The following is a 27648-nucleotide window of genomic DNA, read 5'->3' on the forward strand; positions in this document are numbered from 1 at the left end:
CTGATCCAGGGCAGTCAAAGAGCCTTGAAGTGGACTGTTTTTGCGGTGTGTTCTGGGACCAAAACCATAGAAGAGTGGGACGAGGCCACAAGGGGCCATCCAATCCAACCCCATTTTGCCATGCAGGAACTCTCAACTCCCAACAGGTGGCCACCCAGCCTCTGCTTAAAGACCTCTATTGTGTGAGGCATCACATTCCACTGCTGTTTAGGTGGGGCTTTAATGCTTAATGGGAGGCAGAGGAGGAGGACGGAAAGAGGAGAGGGACAAATGAAAAGAGCAAAGGGAGGAGAGAGTGCAGAGCGCCCTCAGTGACACAAAATGTTGGCCACTCTCAAGAAATCAGTAAAACCGCGCATGCGCACTACGCGCTCAGCGCCCAACTGGCGGCGGTAGCGAAAAAGGGAACGGCCGGAAGACTCTATGGTTTTGAGCGGAAGCGGAAAGGAGGGCGTTCCCTGGGCTTCCGGTGTCGTGTTTTGGGCGAGTTGGCGGCCCAGGAGGAGGAGGTCTTCTCTCTTTGAGAGGCGCCATGGCCGACAGTGCAGCCTCGACCCTCGCCGAGTCAGGCTGGTAGGTATTGAATGAGGAGGAGGCTCCTCTGGACCCGGCTTCCCTCCCTTCTGGCCTTTGGAGGGGTCTCTCTCTCTCTCTGTGGCTGCATCCACACTTGGCAGCTCTTAACTCTTTGGTCTTGGTTCAAAGGCCCCTATGGAATTCTGGGAATTGTAGTTCGTCGCAAGCATCTTCCCCTCACAGCAGGGGAAGAGGAGCGGGAGGCATCCGGACCGAAACTGCTGCTGCTGCTACTGCAGAAATAGCTTTATTTATCTATTAACAATGGTTTATGTTAACTTAACCTTCCCCTCCCTCCCTCCCTCCCTCCCTTAAAACCAGCAACAGAGGCCCCCAAAACACACTGGTTTCAGGGCTGTCCAGAAGAGAGCATTTCAGCAGGCGTCGCAAACGGTCATTTATTTGGTATGCCGCCTTTCTCCCAGAAAGGACCCAAGGCGGCTCACAGATTAAAAACATTAATACTGTGTGTATATATATATATACACACACACACATACAAACTCACACACATGTATATATGTTTTTAATCTGTGAGCTGCCTTGGGTCTTTTCTGGAATATATATATATATATATATATATACACACACACACATACACATACATGTTAATATATATATGTATACACACACATATACATATACATATATACATATTAATAGATAGATAGATAGATATACATACATATATATGCACACACACACATATATATATACATATTAGTATATATACACACATATACATATATACATATTAATATAGATAGATATACACACATATATATGAACACACACACACACACACATATATATATATATACATATTAATATATACACACACATATACATATTACTATAGATAGGTAGATAGATAGATATACACACATATACGTATATATGCACACACACACACATATATATATACACACATATTAATATATATACACACACCCATATACATATATACATAGATAGATAGATAGATAGATATGCATGCACACACATATATAATGTATATACATAATTATATATACACACACACACACACAGAGTAATCTTTAAAACTGTTGGACTTCCCTCTTCTCCCCTGAGCAGCACCAAAGGGAAGAGGAGCATGGGATCCAGACCACACTGTAGAAATAACAATCCAGTTTGAGACCGCTTTCACTGACCTGGGCTCAATGCTAGGGAATCCTGGGAACTGTAGGGTTTGTGAGACATCTAGCCCTTCTCTGACAGAGAGAGAGAGAGAGAGACAGAGCTCTGGTGCCACAATAAATTACAGCTCTCAGGGTCCCACAGCACTGAGGCTTGAAGGCAGTTAAAGCGGCCTCAAGATGGATTATTTCTGTTTGGGGCCTCTGTCGCTAGTTTTAAAGGGGTGGGAGCTAAGTTGTGCCATCCTTAGAAGCTCCTTATCTGTTCTTTAATTGGAACCCCGTGTTTCTTAATGTTTTGGCTTGTTTTCCTAAAGTCGCCCCTGCATGATATTAGGAAAACTAGCCAAAACATTAAGCAACAGGGATAGCTGTGTTGGCCTTTTAACAAATACAAACCAAAACCCATCAGCGATACCTTTGTTGACCAAGGTAAATGCACAATATACTTGTCGCAAGCTGTCGAAGCTCCATGGGCTTCTTCGTCATCTTGCCTGGAATGGAGACATACTGGATTGCAAAAGAGGGGTCCCTGTTGAGATGCAAATAGACTTTAAATTTTCTGGACTTTGAAAACTTCCCTATTGACAGCATGACCAGAAGGATGAGGAGGAGCCTGCCTGAAAAAGATATCCTCCCCAGCATACCATCTTTACTAAGGACTGAAGAAGAAGCCCATGATGCTTTGAAAGTTTGCAGCAGATATATTGGGCATTTCGGTTGGCCAATAAAAGGTATCACTGATGGATTTTGGTTTGCATTTCCTAAAGTCAGTCAGTTCTCAGGCTAAGACCTAGCCATATAAGACCTAGCATACCTCCAAAGTGACCCAAAGCAGCTTTATTTTGGCCTGTGTTCAGAAGCTTTTTACTCTCTTATGAGTAAAAGAAAGTGTCAGAAGCTTTTGTTGGATTCATGAACTTGGCATCCCTACTGCTGACACCTAAATAAAACAGCAGGTGTCATTCTCTATATTTTATATATTGTTATTGTTGTTGTTATTCTTTGTATTCTGCTTTCCCACCAAAAATTGGGACACAAAGCGGCTTACAAATTAAAATACAGTAGTACAAAAATACACAAAAATGCACATTGAAATAGCATTAAACTAGTACAACATTAAAACATCGCTCATTAAAAGAAAAACATGCAATCAAGCGTTAAATACACTTAAAAGCAGTACATACCAAAACAGTTAAACAGTCAAACTTCAAAAACCAGTAGTGCTAAACCCCTCTGAACAAATCTTGCCAAGAAAACCCCATGATAACCCCATTGAAACCCCTTAAGATCACCACAAGTCAGAAATGGCTTCGAGGCACAACACCAAAGCAGCAGTGTACATGGCACTGCATTGACGGTCCAGTGGAAATGGAGAGGAATTTCACAGCCTTAAGGAATTTGCATTTTAGGTTTTGACAGCATGAGGCAAAAGTGGAGGGAGAATCTTGAAAGGCTCTTATTCAGATGAGGGCTTTGCTGTGGTGCTGTGTAGGGTCCAGAGTTTTTCATGATCCTTAGTAATTGTGAATTGCACAAGGCTCTGGTTCGTGTTGCTGCCCTCTTTTCCATATGAATTTCACTTTATCCAGAAGCCATACAGTGAGCGTGAGAGATTTTGGAGGGAGGGAAAAAGTGGGAAGGGGAATTGTTTTGTGACCAAGAGAAGTTGCGCTGGAAATCTGGTCTCTGTGGTCTCTAGTACCTTATATAATGCTTCAGAGTGCTCAATTTTCCATACATCATCTCAGTACTCTTTAAAGCTAGGCTGTTTGAGGGCATCTTTTCCAGGAGTGGAGAAAAATGTCACAATCCAGTTGTTAGTCCTACTTGGAGTAAACCCATTGTGTCATTGGTTCTTAGAAGAGTGTTTACAGTGTACATTCCCATTGATTGAGTTGATCTCCTCTAGGTAGTAATTATTGAATTTAGGCCAGAGCTAGAGCAAGTAAAAATAAAAACCTCAAGATTTTTATTGCAAATATTATGGTTATACTACATGGTATTGACTTCACTTCATATTATATTGTAGCTTAATGTAGTGCTGGGTGGTTTTTTTTTTGTTTTTGAACAGTTGTACTAGTCACAATTACAAAATAATCTCAGCACACTTCTTTTTTCTGTATTACCGTTTGCCTTTTTTTTTTTTTTTGGCATTAGCATTTCCATGAATCATTTACTTAATTTTCTGGTGTTTCTTCCATCTTCCCTCCACACATTCTTGCTTTGCCAGCAGGAGCCCAGTCAACACTGTTGAAACACAGTTCTGTGCTGGAGGCCTCTATGATAGTGTCCTGCACCTTTGACACCTTAGAGAAATGCATGCAAGAAAGAAAGAAAGTGCTGCAGAGAAACACCAAGGAAGGATGGACAAGAGTTTTGAATAGCCTTCCTGTTTAAGACCCAAGGTTTCATGGTTGTAGGGAAGATTAGAAACATGTCCAGGTAAAGCAGTTGCAGCCACTTGTTTTCTGCAGTGATTTTGCTGCTGTGGCTTTGTGGCGGGGGCAGCAGAAGAACATGGTGTGTGTGCGCGTGCTGTGAATGCGAGATGTCAGGAGGGACTGTATGTGGCCCTTGAACTTTGTGCTACATGCCTGCTCTGCAGAAATTCCTTATTGCAGAAACAGTTATTTCACCCCTATATTGTATATTTGACAGCTGAGGATGAAGAAGGGGGTGATTTATTTAAAGGTTCTTAAAGAATTTGTGATGTAGACAAGTTTTGAACTAGTCCCCCCCCCCCCCCCCCCCGCTTTAGAACTCAGTTTCTTAACTGCTATACTAGCTCTCAGCTATGGATTTCTAGACCTAACAGGCACATTCTGTTGTTCAAAGGCAGCACCTGTAGACAGCATTTTCGCCTGTTAGACCTCTTTTGAATCAGTTGTCTGGTTATTATTTGCATTGATGACCAGGAATTCCATGCAGATGAGTCCATAGGGTGAACTGGCTGGGGAGGGAGATCCAAATGCTCAGACTATCTTTTTCCAGCATGCCTACCTTCTACATTAATGGTGTAAATGATATGATTCCTGCTGTGCTTACTGCTAACATGTTTTTAACTCACAGGAAGGGCCTCTCTTATGAGTAAAAGAAGCCAAGTAAAGCATTTGGAGGTAGTAAAAAGACTACTGTAAAGGTCAAAACTGATGAGAAAGCTAGTTGTCATTCAGAGGGAGATTTTGGGTGCCACTTCTGACTTAAATGTTCATAGAATCATAGAGTTGGAAGAGACCACAAGGGCCATTCCGGGCCAACCCCCTGCCATGCAGGAAATCCAAATCAAAGCATCCCTGACAGATGGCCATCCAGCCTCTGCTTGAAGACCTCCAAGGAGGGAGACTCCACTACACTCCGGGGGAGTTTAGTGTCAAACAGCCCTTACTGTCAGGAAGTTCCTCCTAATGTTGAGGTGGAATCTCTTTTCCTGCAGTTTGCATCCATTGCTTTGGGTCCTAGTCTCTGGAGCAGCAGAAAACAAGCTTGCTCCCTCCTCAATATGACATCCCTTCAAATATTTAATCAGGGCTATCATATATTTGTATATTCAAGCTTCATACAACTGCTTACAAACTTAGTAAATGATTTATTAACTTTTACTATTTTGGGGAAGTTAAGCTCAACCAGAAGGTTAGCTGGTTTGGCTAGTTTACAGTGGTGCTATACATGTTTGCTTACTGACATGAAGCAAGGTTAGCTGTAAAACATTTGAAGTTTGATTGGTTCCAGGTAAACCTTAATTACTCTCCTCCCACCAGGAAATTAGACAAAAGGACTGTAGAGAAGAAATGAACGCTCATTCCAGAGTGAGCAATTTAGCAGTTCATGATACTGTTTTGTAAGCATGTTATGACTAGAAACCATATTAATAAATAAAAAGTATCATGTTAGTTTCCAAGATCCATCAACTTCCAGGATCCACAAACTGGAGAGAGATGTAAATGCTGTGACTATACCAGTCTCCTGAACCTGCCGGATAGAAGTGCATTATTTCCAGAGAGAAAAGAACCCCTTTTGGGTGCCATTCTGAACTGGAGAAAAGACCCCTCACTTGAGAATAATAACAGTAATATTAAAATGTATTTATATCCTGCCTCTCAGTGTAGCACAACCATGTTACATGTCAAATATACAATCCCCAACCCCAATATCCCACCTTAGCTCTGTAATACAATGTGGATCCCTGACCATTTTTGTTCACCATGATGAGAAAGATGATCTTATCCTAGACTATTGGTGAGTAGATTTGTTAAAGGCCTAGCGTATTAATGTTACATGATGTCTAAGTAATGCATATACCCATGTATATGTAGTGAAATTTTAGTCAGAAAATTGACCCAAAATACCTAAGTAGACTTACCAATTTAAGTACTGTAATTTAATTGTTAAATTGAAAAAAGGAACCATCCCCTGGTGAAAGGGAAGAGTGTAAATCTGTCCTGGAAGCTCTGACCCCACTCTTCTCTCATCCACCCCTACTTTAGGTAAGCACAAACAGTTATCCCTCTGGCATTGTTTTCCTTTGCTCCGTCCTTTACATCTTTTGTTGTGTGTCCCTACATTTTACCCTTGGGTCATATCAAAATCCATAATTTCGGCCCCAAAACCTGCCCTCGACTTATACCTGAGGTCGACTTATAATCGAGTAAATACATTATCTCAGATGTTTTTCAGGAACCAGAGTGTAATACAGCCAATACTGCACTTCTTTTCAAGTGCACGTGTCACTTTTTGCACTGCTTTGGGTTACTGTTCTCATAGTTCTGAAAATAATGAACTGATTTGGGCATACTATCCACCAAGTGAAGATAAGAGACTGTGCTACTAAATGTATGCTAGCAGCCTAGGACTACTGAAGGTCTTCTCTTTGACTGCAGAGACTAAGGACTTAAGTGGCAGCTGTTCTCTCCAGAAAGTTATCACAAAACATGCTTTTGGTTTGTCTTACCATTTTAACTAATTCATAGAGCAATTTCTTAGATAACACACTTTCTATAATTTAATGCATTTCTAATTCTTATTTATTTTGTTCAAAACCATAGGTCTTTTCATATATTTTAAATCTTTCCAATAATTGTAGGAAAACCACTGAAAACTATTCCTCTATTATTAAATGCTCTCTTGATTTAATTTTATAGTACCCTTGACAAATCTCCAAAAGTTTTTAGCCATCTTTCTTTACCTATTGTTTTTCTGTAACTTTCTTGTGCTGAAACCCATAAAGACATTTTCAGGCACTGCTTGGATTTAATATCTATTCCAGAGGTTCTTAGCTTTTTCTTTAGTAAGGATCTGCTTTAAATATCTTGTGTTGCCACAAACCCCAAGATGTAGCTCAAGATCTAAAACCCAAATAAATACCTGACCGCTGAACCTTTAACAATTACCATCTGTTAAACCTCCGCTATGTTCAGTGGCGCATGCACATGGGGGCACACCCCATTCAAGTCTATGGGGCTTAAATATGCGTGAGCCTCCAGTTTTGCGGGGATGGGGTCAGTAACAGATGCCCTGCGAAAACGGAGAGCCAACTGTATGTTGTAATTTAGAGAGAGAGATGTGAATAATCTTATGTCCATGTAATTACTGATCAGAACTCAAGTTTTTCCTTCTTTTTCTTTCTATTTTTTCTCTTTTTCTTTCCTCCCATTCCTCCCCCTTTAATTTTAATCTTTACAATTCTTATTGTATTTCAAAATAGTTAATAAAAATTATTTAAAAACCAAGAACATGTTCTTTTACTTGTAGATGTTGAATAATTAATATGTAAGAAAGGCAGACAAGGTAGCAAAACATCTATTTGCTAGTAACTATTGTCGTCTTACTTGCAACATTGTAATGTTTTTATCAGCAGTAAGCTAATGATTAATAAAAGTTTGAATTAGTGCAATAGCAGTTGCTACTCAAAATGTTCTAATTAAGCTAGATATTGTCCACATCTCAGTATAATTGAAAGTATATTTGATTCAAGAATAGTAGCAAGCATATCTCTTAAAGGTACTGATGCCACACCCATCCTTCATAATTCTGTCCTCTATCCATTATTTGCAACTTATTAATTGTTGCTGATTTGTCGATTCCACCGTTATTTTTTTTAAAAAGTTAAATTGGTCAAAATGTAGCTTCAGTCTCATAATGATTTTTAAACATCCTTTTTATATAAAATAGGTACTTTCTAGTTAAATGTGTAAATGTCATTTAGAAATAGCATGATAACCAACAACAGCAACATACCCACCAACATTGTAAAAATTATTAGTCTGGGTTAGTACACAGAGTCTTTTGTCAATGGAATTCAGAAATGAGACTCAGGGCAATTTTATATCTTGTTCATAGAAAGGGGAGCCCATTTCAGTCTTAACAGCTATTACTGCAAGGGTGGTTATGCATCCCCTACCTCGATTACCTGAGATCTCTCCCACCTTTTCTTTTATCTTCTGAGCACTGCAGTTGTTATGGCTTCCTTTGTGTCCTTTGACCTTAAATCTAGAAGACAAGAGCAACCCCTCCAAGTATGATTACATTCATGTTCCGTGTCAGTACAGTAGGATGAGGAATGAAAGCCAAAGATACCTTTACGGCTAGCTCTTGATGTCCTGTCAGAATAGTGGAGTAATGCAAGAGTGTTAGACTGCCTGATCAGTCTAAATGATTTGTAATTCCCAAACGCATTTGCATTGTTCATAAATTCAGTAGATGAGCTATGGGATTTTTTGCTTTTTAGTACCACAAATATTACCCTGAGTGTTTAATGCGTAGGTATACCATATATACCCGACTATAAGTCAACCTCTTGTATAAGTCGAGGGTAAGTTTTGGGAACAAAATTATGGATTTTGCTATGACCTGTGGGTAAGTCGAGGCTAAAACTTAGAGGCATATAACAAAAGATCTAAAGGATGAAGCAAAGCAAAACAATGTCAAAGAACTTACAAAATTCCAGCAAACATAACTCTTTGTGCTTACTCTTAAGGCTCGATGGATGAGAGACAGATTATGCTATTTCCTTTCACCAGGGGATGGCTCCTTTTTTAAAATAAAGAGTTAAGATACAGTACTTACATTGACCCGTGGGTAAGTCAACTCAAGTTTTCTTGTGACAATTTTTTGACCTAAATTTCTAGACTTATATGTACGTATATACAGTAATACCTGCAGCCTTAGAGCTAGATTCAGGAAACAAGTCTATTACAATTATTCAAGTGTGTATAGGTTTTTCAGCCGCAGTGCTTGACATTCCAAACTGCCAGACAGAATGGAGAGGATGTGAATAATCCAAGTTAGCTGCTCTAGAATTACACCATACATTAAATCATAATGTATCAAACCCTAGCGTTCTGCTATTAAAATGCCCTATATATTGTTTGAGAAGTTGATGTTGGGCTTCAGAGGAGGAACAAGTGCATAGTTGATTATACTTGTCTTTCCACATTTGCGGCTTTGACTTTTTGCGGCTTTGATTATACACAGATTTTATTACTGTGTTCTCTCTAGGAATATCTTGGTCCTCCAGTTCAACTTTATGCTGAACTTTAACCAAAAGTCGCACTGAAGGACCTAGAGATTCCTAGAGAGAACACTCTACTAGGCATGTGTAGCTCCTCCAGCGTAATTCTGTGGTCAGTGTCCAGCAAATGTTGATGACAGAGTTGCAGTGAAGGACCTAGAGATTCCTAGAGTGGTGTTCTCTCAGGTAAAAGCAGTGTGTGTGTGTGTGTGTTAGTTGTAGTTTTTTCCACATTCATGGGGTTCCTATGTGCCTAACCCCAGTGAATGTGGAGGGACAGGTGTACAGTCCTTCTTGTGACACTGTTGACATTTTATAGTGGAGTCAGATTTCAGCCATCTGAAATTTATTCTCTCTCTCTCTGATTTACCTGCAGTATTTTTGAGAGGTTTTTTTTATGTGTAGATCTACTTAAGCTCATGTTTATGAGTTCATAGTTGTAAACTAATTTTTGGAGTACAATTTCATATTTATTCAAATTAAAAATTTAATTACGTAGTAACAAATGCCTTAAGCATTGTTTGGGGCACTGGTTCTTTTTTTGATATAACACATTCAAATGGGCACAGATACAAATGCATAACTGGCACAGCATTGGTAATATTTCCTTGTTGAAAACTATTTTTAAAAGTCCTATTTTGATCTTGATGTAATTTCTCTGATAATTTCTGCTTCTTCTTCACACTCTGGTTTTTTGCCAAAAATTGGGACTCAAAGCGGTTTAGATGAACATTATTGGGTGTAATGGTCAAACACATTGTGATAATTTAATTCCATATTGTTCCAGTTTATGATTGTTACCTCAGTATATGACTGGTACTGGAATGGACTTGTTTTATTGGACAATGTAGATTAGGAAGAGCTTCCTTCAGTTCCACAGTGGCTTTCTATAGTTATAATTTATTTTATTTTATTATATCCTATCTTTCTCCCAACATAGGGACTCAAAGCGGCCATATCATTAACCATTGAATTGTTCTGATTTTGGAGCCTATGGGGAAGTACACACGGGCTGCAAAACGCCGTCCCTCTTTGCTGTGCCACGTTGCCACAGCAACCAAACATGGCGGCAACGCTGTGCAGGAAAAAAAGGAGCCACCTAGAGCGGTTCCTTTTTGCGGCGTTATGATGCCGCTTCCTCCCAGAGGCATGTGGATGTTCCGGCACCCTTATGTCATGAGGCTGTGCCCTGTGTGGATGGGGCCGTAGCCTTGTGACATAATGGTGCCGATATTAGGACTTGACACATATAGATGCTGCACCGTAGTGAGGCCTAATTTTGGCATCAGTGTGTCACAAAGCGTCCATGTGTACCGCCTCTATGATAGATCTTTGGGACCCCATTTTGCAGTAGTTCCACTAGAACAAAGGTTTTAAAAGTGGTGTGGAGGGGATGTGTGATAAATAAATTGAGCCTTGATGTAAAATGTCCTGCAGTTTTCTGTTTTGTTCTATATATTGTTCAGCATCCCCACTGGATGGTTTCTCAAGGTTTCATGTGTGACACCATCAATATGCAGATAATATTCTCCCTACTTTTTCAGCATGTTCTAGCTAAGCTTTAAAGGAGGCTGGGCAACACACAACTTGTGTGCCGCATACAGCACTCCAAAAAGGATACTAGGGGGCAAACAGGATTTAAAAATAGTTAAACGAGAGTTAAACAGGAAATGTCGCGTGATAAACATCAGGTACACCTGGTTCACCAGTAGATTTTTGCAACTGGAGGCGTGAATCTGCTTGTAAACAAGACATGTAGGGGCTTGTTTAATGGGAAATAGTGTTTTTAAAATGCAGGTGCTCCTTTTTTCATTGTCACTGGCAAAATCAGCAGTAGCACCACAGTCTCATCCTTCCCTTTCAGTGCACATGGGTTCCTAGATGTGGAAATGGTTCCCAGATTGAGGAAAGTTACCTCTACCTGCTGTAGAGAGGTTCCTAATGGTGTGAAATCAATTGTTGATTAGAAATGAGCTAACAAATTTAAATTTAATCTAGACAAGTCTGGATAGAATTCAGGATTCGGTTGAAGTTATTTGGGGTGGAATTGCATTTTTGGGGGAAATTAATTCTGTACTTCAGTAGTATCTTGGATAACCTGTACGAAAAGGAATCTAAAAATATCAAAAGTGTAAAATTGTAAAGCAAACTAACTAGGATCATACATCAGAATGAGAAAACAATATGCCCTGTCATTGTGATGCTGACAGGTTGAGCCTATTTGACACCAGTCAGATTTCAATGTGGTGCGTGTTTTAGAGATTGAGCACCACCACAAAGAGGCTCAGCCTAAATTCTACACAGTGGACTTTCTCTGGTAGGGAAGATTGAAGATGAGCTTTCTCTGAAGATTTTAATGCTTGGGCTGGAAAGGAAGAGAGACTCCTTCAGGTATTTAGATCCTGAGCTAGAACCCGTGTCCTAATTTGGGCTTGGAAGCAAGTAGCCAATGTAACTCTTTAAACATTGGTGCTAATACGCTTTTGCATGGCCGCACCAATTAACTTTAGTAACCTGCAATATTTGAAGATGTTAAATTTTAAAAAGCAGCTCCATGTAATCTGGATTTAGTAATTCAGTTCTGTAGTTTCCAGTGCATTGGTTGCAGAAGTAGATTTTCCATGCTGATGAGTATTTTAATAGATTTAGAGCCCAGGGAGCCACAAGTGTTGATGCTGGTTCCAGGAGTGCTTCCAAGCTGTGTACTTGTTCGTTTAAAATGAATGGATCTTCATGTAGATCAGGATATGCATCTTATTCCTGGATGAGAAGCATCTACTCACAAGTTTCTACACAGTGTGGAACTGGCCATAGTTAGTGATGAACTAGTAATATCTAGATTGCTTTACTATAGTACACTTTACTTGGAAAAGTGTTTAGACTTTCAGGTTGTGTAGGACGTAGCAGCCAGTTTTGAGTAGATGCAATTGTGTTGGAGCATGTTGTTATAATTATACCAAATACATCACATCTGTTTTGATCTGTTTCTGGTTCCAGTTCATAGTGTTGCTTTTTTAGTTTAAAGCCCTATACATTGAAAGTCCTGGATATTTAAAAGCATCATCTTCTTTTTAATGAGGCATCTATCATTAGAAAAGGCCCTTCTCTGGATTTTGCTATGTCAGAAGCATAGTTGATGATGTGTGAGAGAGCCTTATTTATATTAGTGGGCTAGGTCTTAGATCTTGCAACTCTGGCAATTGATTTGACTTTTACCCTTGCAAGATGTTATTGTTGTTGTTTTGAGTATAATCAGGAAATACGTTTTTCTAGCAGGGTCTGTTTGTTGTTTGATCTATTTTGGTCCTTGAGCCCTACACCTCTTCCCTCATCAGCTTTGTTGCTTGCTTTGTAAATGCTCAGGTTTTTATCCTTTTTAAATATTTTAACTTAGCGGCTGCTTTTAGCAGCTCGCAGAAACTCGGAAGATAAAGTGTAGAACATCAGTAATACCAAAGTACAGAACATCAGTAATACCAAAACCAAGGTTAGGTAATGGGATTACTGGAACACTGAAACATAATTTCAAAGGTGAATGTTTAGGTCCCCCAGGACTCTTCATCAAGCTGGGTAGTGGCCAGAGATGAAAGAGAAGAATGGGAACAATCATCCTGGTTAAATGCGGAAATCACGAGATCTGTAGTGGGGCTAACCTTGAATGCCCACTTTCTTAATGATATTTTATTGGTGCAGTAAAGATGTAGAGCCAGTGTGATGTAGTGGTTTGAGTGATGCTGGAGGCTAGAATTTGAATTTCCCCTTGGTCATGAAAACCCACTTGGTGATATTGGGCAAGTCACACTCTCTCAGCCTGACAGAATGGCAAAGACAAACCCCCTCTGAACAAATCTTACCAGGAACACCCTGAGATAGGTTTGCCTTAGGGTTGCCATAAGTCAGAAATGACTATGGTAACAAAAAGTATTATCCAACCTTTACTTTTGTTGTTGTTGCTATTTTTTTTCTTAATCCCATTTTTTCCCAATCTGGGCATTATTTTAATAACATATTTGGCTTGAGGAAAGACTTTTTCTCTGTCACTGTGACTCATTTCTGTAGGTGCTATATGTAGTGTGTGGCCTAGCTCATTAGCTTAAATAATTTAGAGGCTGTTTCTTTGTAAGCACCTTAGTGTGACATGCCATTTTCACTTTATCATTCTCTTTTGTAGAATCATGAATTTATTGAGACAGGTTTGGTGATAAGATGGAGTGTGCTATGCTTGCCATTCTATCTTGATACAAGGAACTGAGTTTGATATCCTTCGTTGCCTTTGATAATTATTTCTCTCATGTGCAGTACTGATTTTTTTCCTGCTTAGTCTTTACATTGTGTTAAAGTAATTGCTTAGCTTTTAAAAATTTAAATATACATTTTGACACTACTGCTGAATGCTGTAGTAAATAAATCTGAAAGGGGTGGATGTCTCCCATGTGTGTTCCTCTTTAGATAATACAAAGAAGTGGTTGGTGGCATGTCTTCTAAATCTCTCAAGCCATCTTCCACTAATTTTAGTTATCAGCTACTTATACATTTAATTTGTAACCATTGCTGTTGCTTACTCTTACTATTGTTCCCTTGCATACATTTAATTTCCTTCACAATGTTTTGTAAATAAGTCTCATTTCGTTGTATCAAAACATATTTTATATTAATTCTACCTAGTATTAAAATGCGTTTGTTGCCGAAACTGGAACAGGGCTATATCCACACTACAGAAATAATGCAGTTTGACATCACCTTCACTGCCATGGCTCAGTGCTATGGAATCCTGGGATTTGTAGGTAGTTGTGGCACCAGAGCTCTCTTACAAAGAAGGCTAAATATCTCACAAAACAACAAATCCCAGAATTCCATAGTATTGACCCATACCAGTTAAAAGTGATTTCAAACTGCATTATTTCTGTAGTGTGAATGCAACCTAAGTAGCCCCCCCCCTTTTTTTTTTTACTGCAGTTTCTTACAGTGACTGAGCTTGTAAGATAGGTTTGGATATTCTCAAACATTTCAGTGTCTTAGGAACCAGTGGTCAGTTAGGAAAGCAGCAACAGAAGCATGTGTGGAGTAATTGAGTCTAGATGTTACCAAAGCATTGGTTATAACTGGATCAAGGTGGCATCTTTTTTTAGAAGGGACCATAGTTGGAATATCAACCGAAATGGTGGAAAATAGCAATCAAATATTTAGAATGGGGGGGACCTTCTCCGTTTGCTCAAGAGTAATCTTCTTACCAGTTCTTGCTATTGGTATGGGGTGTGCTGAAAAGAGAAGCCATTCATGAAAACAGGGAAACGCAGGGATGGGGAGCCCAGAGTTCAGCTGGCTAAGAGAAGAGTGCAACATTGGTAATACATTGAAGGAGAGGGGCTCGCAAAATGAATTGGTAGTAGGAAAGTGTTGGGCACCTCAAAATCTGACAACACCTAAGGTAGGAGTAGGGAACGAATAAAGGATGTTAAGCAATGGAATCCAAGAATATTAAAGAATCAGGCTAGTAGCTTGATGAGAGGAAGTAAAATATAATAAACACTTTAATAGCAAATAGGTTCCTTTCAGAAATATATTGGAGGAGGTGGATTGGGCCTAAATCCAGTTGTTGCTCCCAAATAAACTAGAACCATTGAATCAGTGGAACTTAGATAAGTGTTGTTTATGTTCCTGTTATTCAGTGTGACTAGAAGTTGGTTTTAAGTCTTGGAGAGGAAAGGTAGAGCTAAAACTTAACAAACCTATTTTAAATAATTTGTTTCTGCCATATTGATTATTGGTGAATTTAGCAATTTAATTAAAAGTGATTCATAATACTAGGACAATGCAACCAATGAATATAATTTTAAAAATGCAGCAATAAGCAGCAGTGATCATTGATAAAACAAATGTAATTTACCGATAAAATCAAGGTTACAAAAAAAAAAAAAAAATTTAAAAAGAAAAAAAAAGCCCTGGTTTTTTTGTTTAAACTTTTTTTGGTTAAACCCATTTTTATTGCATTGATGTTTTAATGAAAAAGTTTAGACCCTACTTATAATAATACTGTGAAATATTATTTTATGCACTTCAAAGCTTGATCAACTATGTTTTAATGCTGTCTAACATTAGCAATCCAAGTTGTTAGGCTTTGATATGATTAACAATCATCTTTCAATAAAATACCTTTTTATACTGCTGATTCCTATGAAATCCGAATATATGTAGACTATACACGATAAAGCATAAAAAAATTCTCAGAGTTGTTTTAGTTGAGCATACGTTAATTGAAGGATTTGTTTCTGAATGGCATTTCTTGCAGTATAAAATAAAGTGATTAGAAAGAAACAAGTGATACTGGATACTGGTATAACAATGAACAATTGCCAATAAACTGTTCAAGTTAAAATGTTAAGGTTCAAATAGTCATTGTTGTTCTAGTGAAAGGGATGGAAAAAATAGAGTGTAAAACAGTAGCAATAATTGTCATACCTCTCTCTGTATATATATATATATATGTGTGTGTGTGTGTGTATACACAGATATATATACACACACACACACACACACACACACACACATATATATGAATAATCAATGTTAAAATGGCAGTTTTTTTAAAGTCATTTGGTTAAAACCAGGCAACTCTGCATAAAAAGCACAAAGGAATGGGAAAATCCCCATCTTCGACTGAAGAATAACAGTGTTGGTAGAAGCATATACCAGCAGCAGGAGTAAGTGTGAAACAATTGAGTCTAGATGTTATTAGAGCATTGGTAATAATTAGAGGAAGGTAGCATCTTTCTCAAAAATTCTCAGCTGATATATCAACTGAAAATAGGTGAAAATAATTCAGTAACAGTGATACCACTTGCATATCGATAAAGAAAATCAGATCTAAGGTTTCAGGCAGAATACAAATTACCTGTCCATGAAGAGTTACGTATCACATCAATGGTGAACATCTGTCAGCAAAGTGACCAAAACACCAAAAAGTGGGATAGCTTTAATAGATTTATTAATCTAGGAGTTTTCAGGGTCCTCAGGAGCCCTAAGATTCTGCAAGACGTCACTAGGCTTCCTTGAGAGATTGTGATGGGGAAGAGGAAGCACACTTGTTTTTATTCTGTAGATAGAATTATTTTTATGCAGGCTTCCCTGAGACCTGAAAACTATTTCAAGGGTTCTTCCAGGGTAAAAAGGGTGAGAGAGGCTGATTAACCCTACCAGCGAAAACCTTGGCTACAGACTTCTAGTCTTAAATGAACAATTGATAAAACTCTTCACAGTGTGTTGGTTTTCACATTTCTAGTATTTCTGTTTTACACACCATTCCTTCAGGAGCTTTCACATTAACATGAATAGATGGTAATCCTTGCTTGTTATTAGCAGAAGTACACAAGTCTAGGTCATAAATTATTCTTCTTTTCATATTCAGTGCCTTGATTAACACTAGATTTAATTTTCTAGTTCAGTAATTGACATGGTTCTGAATCTGTGTAATCCTTTGTCTGCTAATCCTCTCTGCTAGTAACACCTAATGGAAATCTTTCATTTTTAATGCTATCTTTAGTACAAACTGTGATCAGTTTGCAACCTTATTGGGATTTACTATCCTTCAAGCATTATGGATATGTAGTTAATATTTTGTTTTCTAAATCTTAAGATAGCTTTGCAGTAAACATACTAGAAATGTATTAAATACATTAGAAACTTGGACAGGTAGCTGCAAAACAAAGATTGTAATTTTCTTAGGGCATTTAATATTGAGCTAATAGGATATTGTTTTCAGACAGAATTTATTTCTTACACTGGGATTAGTATTGATCAAGCAAATGGTACATTTCATGAATTGTAAATTATGACAAAGAATATTGAAAAACTATAACAATGTGAAAACTGAATGAAGAATCAATGAATAGATTTCAAGTTCAGTCCTTCCTGAGGTGGCTGTTTGAATTGGTTTGTTGGCAACCATTTGCTTTTGATCACCTGCCATGTTTCTGAAATGAAGCTATGGACGCTATCAAGATTTTTATTCATTTAATAGGTCCCTCCCTCGTAAAACACATATCTTTACTAGATATGATGAAGTGGTATGGTATTGAGGGAATTTTGGTCTTGCTGCCTTTAACACAACCTTATAAGTCCACAAAAGTAATTCACTTTAAAAAAACCCGTCCTACCTATTTGCCAGTGCATAGCTTAGCCAAATCATGATTCTTTTCACAGTAATGTCTGGAAGGAAAAGAATCAGCTCTCAAGTCACAAAACCTACTCTGTTTTCAAAAAGTTTTGTCTTACTCTCCCCAGTCTGGTAAGCCTTCTCCAAGATAAAATTTGGCATTAAGTTGTCAAATTTGAAATTACTACAGATTTAGACCTATGGTACATCTTTTAGTGGGCTTACTTTATGTAGAAATTCTAGTAAAGTACATTCAAACTAGCTCATAGTACTCCTCTTGGATAGAATTCAAATTTATTTATTTATTTGCCTTGTTGCATTTTGCATTTATGTGAATTAATGCAGTGTTTTGTTATTTTCTATGTAATATTAAGGGCCACAGAAATCATATGATAAACATCCCTTTAGTGTCTGTTGCCAAGATTACAACGACAGCTAAAACATCAGTGTCATAACAGTGAATGAGACAGGTGAAAGCAAGGTTTGAAACTGAAGCTGCATTAACGTCTTGGAGTAATCTTCTGAAGTACAGGGAAAGAAGTATTGATTAGAGCTTAAAGGGTTTCTTGGAAGTATCAGGAAAACAAGGTCCAGTTTATTCAAAATGAATGGAACTTGTTTATTCACTTCAGTACTTCTTCCTTTTGGCCTCTTTGTATTTTGTAACTTTTTCTTTCCTGTTCTGTTTCTTCAGCCTCTGAAGCCTCAGAAATGGTTGCAAGCTTTTTGAAAGCCTCACCTTGAGTTTTTTGAGAAACAAATGGATAATTACAGCTCATTCCTAGAATTGTATCCTGCCCTTCTTCCAGCACTGTCACGATCTAGATTAGGGTTGCAGAACCCTGAGCAGTACAGATATTTTGAAATTTATGCCCCAGAAGCCTCAGTGAGCATGACTAGTGGTAAGAAATTGAGGAAACTGCAACCCAAAATATCTGGAAAGGTAAAAGTTTCCCACCATTGCTATGGAATGACCAGGTAAGAGAACTAAAGGTCGGATGTTGCAGACAGAAGCAGGCACGGGTTACCATAAGCAGGCTTTCCTCCATCCCTGAGATCATTCCATATCTTAGATCCTTTTTGTCTGCATAAATTCTGCTTGTCATAATGGCCATCAATTTGGTAGTCAGCAGATGGTGAACAAAATGAGCTGGTGGGACCACTTGTATACTTACAATTGGTTGTCTGACTCCTCTCCAACAATATTGGTCTACCATTATCTTAGAACTTTCAGGAAAGCAACGTAAAATCATTTGCCTATACATTGGAAGATAGAAATTGAGTGTCTCTATGTGATGGGTAACATGAAAGTCTTACTTTGCCAAGTTAGTTGATGTAGTTTTTTAACTGATAATTTTGGTCAAGGGAAACAGGCAATCTAAGGTATGGCATTGTAGAGCAATTTCTGGTTTATTTTGAACAATATGTATTTCTCAGAAGGACTCTAGGCAGGGTATTTTGTTATTAACTCTCATCAACTTAACTTCAACATTTGGCAATCCCATGAATGAGAGGTTTTCAAGTCATCCTATCATCAACAAACCTGCTCAGCTCTTGTAGACTTGATTGAGTCTATTCACCTGTAATGTGGTTTTCCTTTTTTAATATTGCCTTCAACTTTGCTAAGCATTATTGTCTTTTCTAGTGAGTAATGTCTTGTTATGATATGACCAAAGTACAGCAGTCTCAGTTTAGTCATCTTGGCTTCTAGAGAGAGTTCAGGCTTGCTCTAGGACCCATTTGTTTGTCTTTTTAGCAGTTCACAGTATCTGTAGAATTTTTGTCCCGCACCACATTTCAAAAGCTATTAGCATGTCAAATATCTAACCTTAAACTTTGAAAGTTTCCTTGAGGATTTGATTTTTTTAAAAAGCCCATGTACTATTGAGGTGATAGCTGTTGAACTGAACAAGAAACTGCACTCAGATTGGTGGAAATAGAACAGATGAAGTAGTTAGGAACTATAGCCCCAAACAGGTTAAGCGGTAGCAAAGGAATACCTAGCTGCTCTAAATGTATTCAAGTCTCTGTGACTGGATGAACTGTATCCAAGTGTACTAAAGGAACCTGTAGATCTAATCTCAGAGCCACTGTAAATATCTGAGAATTCGTGGAGAACAAGAGATGTCTGAGCAGGTTGGAAGAGAATAAATGTTTGTCATCATTTTTAAAGGGCAAAAGGGCAGACCCAAGTAACTACTAACCGGTCATCTTGCAGTGGATACCAGAAAAGGTTCTAGAGCAGATAATTAAAAACAGTCAGTCTACTTCATTGGTTTAAATATTTAGAAATGTATTGTAATGCATTTACTGTATATACTCATTTATAAGACTAGGTTAAAAAATTGACTCAAAAAACCTAAGTCAATTTATCCATGGGTCAATGTAGATACTGTACTTTAACTTTCATTTAAAAAAGGAATCATCCCCTGGCAGCCAATAGAACTGTTTCAGCAAGAGAGTTGTGTTCCCAGAAATCCTCACCATTGGCAGTGTTCGGAGTTGCTATTCAGTATCATCTGGAGGAATACAGAATTCCCACCGCAGTATAAAGTATTATTTACATTAATGGTACTGTATAAATAATTGATCGTGCTGTATAAATGTGCTTGTCCTTCCTGCCTCGTGCAGACATCTAGGAAAGGCAAATCCTGTCAGAGTAAGCAGAGTGTTTCAAAATGTGGGGTTGTGACTGCTAGCCCAGAGAAAGATGGGTTAATAGCTTAATGTTAGAGTGAGTTTTTCCAATCTAGATTGATTGAATTGAATGTTGTTGGAGAAGAGTTTCTAGTGGGTTCCAAAGTAGGTGTGTGTGGGGAGGGGGGAAGGAAGGAGTTAGTTCTGCATACTCCCCGCAATATATTTTTATTTGCTCAGGTTAGGCCAGAGATAATTAGTTAATTATATGAAGTATATAGTATGGACCATGCATCTATTATTTGTCATACAGTTTGAATCTTCAGAAGAAAATATATTTTGATGTATTGATTTTCAGTTTTGGTAACATGTCTTGTACTATATTATAGCATTCCTCAGTTGTAAAGAGAAAAATAAAGTAAGATGCTATGATTGTCTGGTCACCATTTCTTCTGTATATTGCAGAAGTGAATTTTTTAGGTTGTGAGTTTTACATGATTGAAATAATAAAATTCATTAGATATCAGTTGTTTTTGACATCTTAGCAACTGTGGTTGCTGACTGAGATAGTGAATCCTGTGGGGAGAGAGTTAGTGGCTTGTCTTGCTGTTTTTACTGATTTTTTTCCCCCAAGTGTTGTCCAGATACACTTACATCTCAAATCAATAAAGCTCTAACAAATCTTCCTCATTAAGTATAAAGGATTCTTATACATATAAAGTATAAAAGGAATGGAGATGGAAGTGTTTCAAAATAAGCTGAAAGGGTGGGACATGGATATTATGTGCTTTTCAGAAGCACAACTTTGGAAAGTGAAAGACGTTGCATCGTTGAGTCCCATCAATAGTGAGCACTAGTGTTCATGCATTATTCACATAGCTGTTTGTTGTGCATCATATTGACTGGGAGATGTCGGGAGAAGCAAATGTAATGTTTCTTGCCCTTCTTCCCCTTGTAACTAAGTCACACTGAAATTCAGACGAGGAAAGAGATTGCAATTCTTTTTGCATGTCTTCATGGCACTCATAGTGTCAAAGAAAAACAATGTGAACAAAAGAAGGAGATTGCATTTCAGATTACCTCTACAAACAGATATCCAGCTTGATATTAATTTCCTTCAAGCTGCTTTCCTATTTCCTGTCCCTCTGCTCTTCAGCTAGAAATTTGGAGTGGATCTGTGTTTGATGGCTGCACTGAAAAATTTATAATTTGGTTACAGGATGACTCATTGGTCCATTTTATCACACTCCTGTATGAGAGACAGTATTGTTGAATGTAGCATTTTCAGTGTTGGAGTTGGATTCCAGGAGACCACGTTTTGAATCCGCACTCAAGCCCTGTACAGAAACTCACAGGGTGACCTTGGGCAAACCACTCTCTCTGGTCCTTAAAGAAGGACAGCAGAAAACTGTTGACTAAATATTGCCAAGAAAACTATGATAGAGGGCATGTCTGCAAGGGTCAAATGAACCAGTTTCCCCTGCTCTCACAATAATAAATAATAATAAAACTTTTATTTTTATCCCGCTTTTCTGTGATTAGACAATGAAAGCGGCTCACAACACATTAAAATATCCACATTCAACGTTATGTTCCAAATTCCCCCCTTAAAACAGAATTAAACATGATACAATTAAAATTGGAGATTAAAATATCTATTAATAACACAATAAAAAAATATAATGAAGGCAGAGCGGTGAGCTAATCATGTGAGGGGCAATCATTCTGTGGCCAGACACTTTTATTCAGGAAAGGCCTGCCAGAAGAGATCCATCTTGACAGCTTTTTTAAAGCTGTCTAAGCTCGTAATTTGGCAGATCCCATCCGGCAGGTCGTTCCATAGTCTGAGAGGGAGCAGTTAGTCTGGTTTTTAAAAGCTGCAATAGATTCCTCCTGGAGAACCTGAGTGTGCGGGGTGGATTATATGGGAGCAAGCGATCGCTCAAATAGGTTGGACCCAAGCCATGTAGGACTTTAAAGGTTATAACCAACACCTTGTACTGTGCCCGGAAACTAATAGGCAGCCAGTGAAGAGATTTTAAGACGGGTGTTATTCGGTCACTCCTAGTTTTTCCAGCGACCAGCCTGGCTGTAATATTTTGCACTAGTTGAAGTTTCTGGACTAGGCACAAGGGCAGCCCCATGTAGAGTGCATTGCAGAAATCAAGTCGTGAAGTTACCAGTGAATGTACAACAATTTCTAGGTCCTTTACTTCCAGGAAAGGGTGCAGGCCAAAGTCCTGATTACATTGTGGACTGTCTTCATGACATAAGGCCAGTTTGGTATTGAATCCAGGCCATCCTTGCCTTAAACCGCATTAGAAAGACTTATCCTTTTGCTCCATATTTTCCTGGGAAATCTGGAGCAATGTCAGGTGACTGTTTACGTAGTGTCCCGCTGTGCTATCTGCCACTGGTGCAAGTCATTCCTGCAGAGGTCACAACGAGGCACCCAACCATGTGATTGAAGTTGGGTACCTAGTTTTGAACCTTTTGACTTGCATCAGCAGCAGTGGCACCAGGTGGCACAATGAGATACATGTGTATACAGCCAACTGGCATCACTCTGGAGGGTGGAGGTAACGGGGGAATTCAGGCCAGCTTTGGGAGAAGCCTGGATTATTCTGGATGACGTAGATCCACCCCTTGTCACAATAGGTTGGGGTCAACTTGAAGGCAATATGGTACTCATTTTGTGCATACAAGAGATGGAAATTGAAGGAAAATCTTCAGCTACAAAGACTGCTGCATCCTTTCAGTCATCACTGACAGTAACATAGCTCTGAAAGGTAGAAGGTTTTGGTGTATCCTTTTATAATGCTTGTGCTTTTAATATAATTTTCATTCTTAATATTTGTCACAAAGCCTTTGAAGAATTTGTGTAGAACTTCAAACAATGACTTAAAATGATCACTACTCTGGGCACTAAACCTGAGTAGACACATCCCTTGCAAACCTTTGGTGAATTACTTACTGCATTACAGGTTGAGTGTCCCTTATCCGGAATTCCATAATCTGAAATGTTCTAAATACAAAAACTTATTTCATTGGTAGCTGAAATGGTGCCACCTTTTATTTCTGATGATTTAGTGTACACAAAGTTTGTTTCATGCATGAAATTGTTAAAATATTATATAAAAATACCTTCAGGCCATGTGTGTAAAGTATATATGAAACATAAATTAATTTTGTATTTCAACTTGGGTACTATCTCTAAGATAGCTCATTATGTACATATATGCAAATACTGGTATTCAGAAATAAAAAAAACCCAAATCCAAAGCACTTCCTGATCATTTTTTTATAAGGGAGACTCACCTTGTATCTAATTTGTACAATAATATGATTTCATCAAGTTTCTTTCTCTTCACTAAATTTAGTGAAGTTTCTAATCTGGATCAGAAAACCTTTATCCTGAAGGCTTTGAAACAGCTTTCTCACTTTCTGTTAATGATTGACATACCATATATACTTGACTTTAAGTGAACTTCATGTTTAAGTTGAGGGCAGGTTTTTGCTCCCCAAAATATGGATTTTGATATGACCCATGGATAAGTGGAAGGTAAAACCTAGGGGCATGTAACAAAGGATGTAAAGGATGAAGCAAAGGAAAATGATGCACTGTATTTTTCACTTTCTTGAACTAAAAAATAGGAAGAAAGTTGTCTCCACAGCAGCATCATTTGGTGGGTCACCAGCTGAAAATAAATTATCTGAAAGAAAATTAAGAGCACAGTCTGTGTGAAGCAAATTTATATAAATATGAAATTGTGATTTGGAAAGTCTCTGTGTGCCAAGGTAACATGGGACAGAAATTCTGCAGCTATGGTTATGGAATGGGATTACTTCACTATGTAGGTAGGCATTAATTATAATGGTCTAATTGTGTAAGTATGATGATTGTTTAGACTGTAAAGAGCTAGATAATGCTTGTGTAGGCATAGTGTAGTTTGAATGTTGGACTATGATTCTGGAGACCAGGGTTTGAATTCCTGCTTAGCCATTGAAACCTGTTGGCTGATCTTGGGCCAGTCACACAGTCTCAGAAGAAGGCAAAGGCAACCCCCTCTGAACAAATCCTGCAAAGAAAACCCCAATATAGGTGTGCCTTAGAGTTGCTGTAAGTCGGAAATGATGTGAAGACAACAGCAGTAACATGTAGAAAAGTTAATGCAAAGTGTGTGATTTTAGTGCTTTGTTGACCACTCAGTAAGACAGTGAACTGTATTATACCACCTTCAGTTCTCTTATGAGTTTATGCTTCTGTGATGCAGCATACTTTGAAGTAAGTGCCATTCTATTTAGTACTCTGTTGGTCTGCACAGCTCGTAAACTTTGTCAAATAGCAGAAAGTCTCAATAAAGTCTTTTCTATTTAAGAAAATCAAATTCCAGTCTATAAAATGGCTATGTATCTGGAAATCTTAAATATATATTGAATAGAACTAGTCATAGAACTAAATCCACTGGTGAAGGTTATATTTGGAAATTGTCTCTAGTTTTAAAAGTCTGTTTTTAGGGATTCAGTATCTGCTATGCAGCAATGGTTCCACCCAGTGGTGATTCCATAGTTATACACTATGAATTTTCCCAGTTTTATTTCACGTGACAATTCTATTAATCTAACATTTGGATTGAACATAAAATGTGAGCATAACGTATAGATGTGTTCTTTCTCTCATAGCACAGTATTCTACCCTAGATTACCAGTTCAAAATGATTTTGAGTGATACTGTGGAATGATCTGCAGAAGTACTTGTTAAATATGAATTTAGCTAATTGTAAATACAGTAATGAGTTTAGTTTGAAATATTAAACCAAGATCCATAGGTAGGCCAATTAACATGAAGAAATAAGGAAGTAGCAGAGCCTGGAACGGATCTCCCGTGTAAACAAAGGGCGCACTGTACTTTAAACTGATTTCACAGGGCTTATTTTGTCCTTTTAAGAATCTTTCCTCCTTATATAGGAATCTAAACCCTTATTTCCAACTGCACTCCTGGCAGTTCTGTGACATGCTTCTCCATGTCACTGGATTTCCTTTGTCCTTTTAAACCTTTTTTTCCCTACATGGGAGTCTGGATCCCATCAAGCATCATATCTCAGTTCTAACTGCGCCCCAGACAGTTTCTGACACACTCCTCTCCTTAACCGCTCCTCCTCCTTTTTATATTTGCTTATCAGGCAGGGACCTCCTCAATCTTTTTACCATCCTGTCTCCGATTGGGGGATCTGAGCATTCCAAGCTTGGAGCCAAGGGCATGCCAGGGTGGGATTTTCTTCCATGAGCCACAAGGATGGGACAGAGATTAGAGCTCAGATTATAAAATCCAAGAACCAAATGTTTCCTGCTAGGAACACGTGGGCCATGGCTTCCACCTTTTGAAGCAAAAAGAAGAATCACTGTGGTTGCTGTAGCAGAGAAAATGCATGCCTGGTGCCCTGCCTTGCTACCAAAGTCTGGCTGCAGGAATAATTAAATAACTTATTCATTTCAGTCTCCGGATGCTCAAATCCATGGCTACCAAACCTGCAGTTAGCAAGGGCTCACTGTATTGCAAGATAATTAAGTAATTTCCAATTTCTTGAGTAATTGCCTGTCATATCAGGATGCATATTTGCTTTTCAAATAAAATCCAAAGGTTGGTTAGCTTTTAAAGTTGACCAATTCTGGGAACAGAGTCTCTGTTCTGCTCTGAAGGATATCTGATAAGACACTTAGTACATTAAAAAGCGATTTTCCAGAACAGAAAGAAGTGCACATATGAATTTGCAGATATACCATATTATGGTAAAGCCACCAAGTTGCATAAATCATTTGCCCTACATTGGTGAAGGTGTGAAAACAATGTGAGTCTGGACTGCAATGCATATACATGAGGAGGAGACTCTAAACTGGCAAACACATGTATTTTGGTGTTTGAGAGACAAACATTATCAAATAGGCATTCACAAATAAATGATAAAGGAAACCTGGAACTATTCTGTGTGATAAAGGAACTCTTGTATCCTGCATAACTTTGTTGTGGACATATTTGAAAACATGGTATTAATTTCATTGCTTTTAAGTTTGCTCCAAGTTGTGCTATCAGAATGTCTTAAGAATGAACATTTTTAAAAAGTGAGATGGCTTATATGAAAGTAACCAATCCATTATAATGATAACAGTAACACTGTAGCATGTTTTAAATTTTTCTTATTACTGTACTATTATCATATAGTTACCTGACAATATATTTTCAATTACAAAAACAAAATAATTGAAATATGTATGATTAGGATGCAAAGTTGTTCACAGAGCCTTGAGTACTCTCTACTTGTAACATCGGTTTTCATGAAGTGTGAAAGGCTGGAAAGACTGAAAAATGATGTGGCCAATGCAACATTGCCAATTGTCAATGCCAATTGTATGCAGAGACCTTAGGGTCTTGATCACTGTAAATCTCTTATTAAATATCGTCTGATTTAGCCTTATTTTTTTACATTTTCAAAGCAACAAATTCATATTTTATAGGAATTTGTTTGTTTTTGGTATGTATACTCGTCCCTCCACTTTTGTGGCTTTGACTTTTGCAGATTTGGTTATTAATATATTATCTCTAGGAATATCTAGGTCCTCCAGCACAACTCTATGGTCAATTTTAACCAAAAGTCTCACTGAAGGACCTAGAGATTCCTAGAGAGAATACTCCACCAGGCATGTGTAGCTCTTCCAACGCAATTCTGTGGTCAGTGTCCGGCAGATGTTGACCACAGGGTTGCATTGGAAGACCTAGAGATTCCTAGAGAGGTGTTCTCTCAGCTAAAAACATAGTGTTTTTTGTTATTTGCAGTTTTCCCACATTCATGAGTGTCCTGTGCCCCTAACCCCAGCGGATGTGAAGGGATGAGTGTATGAGTATATATCAAACAGATGTAAAAAGGTAGTTTTATAACTTATATTTGATAAGGTTATCAACTTACATTAGTAGAAGAGAATCATGATTATGTGGTATAAACCAGTAACTGTAGAGCTAGTCCCTTTTGGCAGCCAGGAAATTGGGATTAGTTGTGAAAAAATTTGTCTGCAATATATATATATGTGCGCATGCGTGCATGCATGCGCACGCCATATGAATGTCAGTGTATTTCAGCAGTGACCATACAGTTATTTCTAGAAACTACATATTAAGACAAGAGTCCTCCTCCTTTGTTTTCCTTACCATCTATACTTGGACAAAATTCAGGAGGAACCTAGTTCAAGTAGTTTATTACCCTAGAATTGGTACTGCCTTATAGAAATCATGATGTATAACCTAAATGCAACTTCCCCCTTTTATTATTGTTACTTTCTTTTGTAATGATAAAATTTATTTTGTAATGATAAAATTGGATAGATTTGTTTTTAATCTAAACTTTTTATATATCCTACTAAATCAACTATTTTCTTTTAACAGGTACCTGTCAGATGAAGGAATCGAAGCTTGCACAAATTCATCTGATAAAGTCAACATAAATGATATTATCCTGATTGCACTTAATGTAGGTAGCATTTGTTAACTTTTCAAACTACTTTTATAAATTGTAACAGCCATTGATTGTGACTGTTAGCTTATCAGTTGGATGATAACAGTACAA

General features: G+C 38.0%; 1 protein-coding gene across 3 annotated transcripts in view; it reads left to right on the forward strand.

The window, feature by feature from the left end:
• Positions 1 to 479: 479 nt before the first annotated feature.
• Positions 480 to 27648, forward strand: part of TDRD3 (tudor domain containing 3) — a 94938-nt gene continuing 67769 nt past the window's right edge. Inside the window, exons 1-2 of one of the 3 annotated variants that reach the window (XM_089511079.1) lie at positions 480 to 573; positions 27468 to 27552. In XM_089511079.1, coding sequence (XP_089367205.1) covers positions 533 to 573; positions 27468 to 27552 — 126 coding nt within the window. In that variant the 5' untranslated portion in view covers positions 480 to 532. Of the gene's footprint in view, positions 574 to 27467; positions 27553 to 27648 lie in introns of those variants that run through there. The other 2 variants (XM_089511081.1, XM_089511082.1) reach the window with 2 other exon arrangements.

This window comes from Sceloporus occidentalis, unplaced genomic scaffold, assembly GCF_023333645.1.
Source record: "Sceloporus occidentalis isolate IW3139 unplaced genomic scaffold, rSceOcc1.0.p SCAF_2, whole genome shotgun sequence".
In the NCBI taxonomy this organism is placed as follows: domain Eukaryota; kingdom Metazoa; phylum Chordata; class Lepidosauria; order Squamata; family Phrynosomatidae; genus Sceloporus; species Sceloporus occidentalis.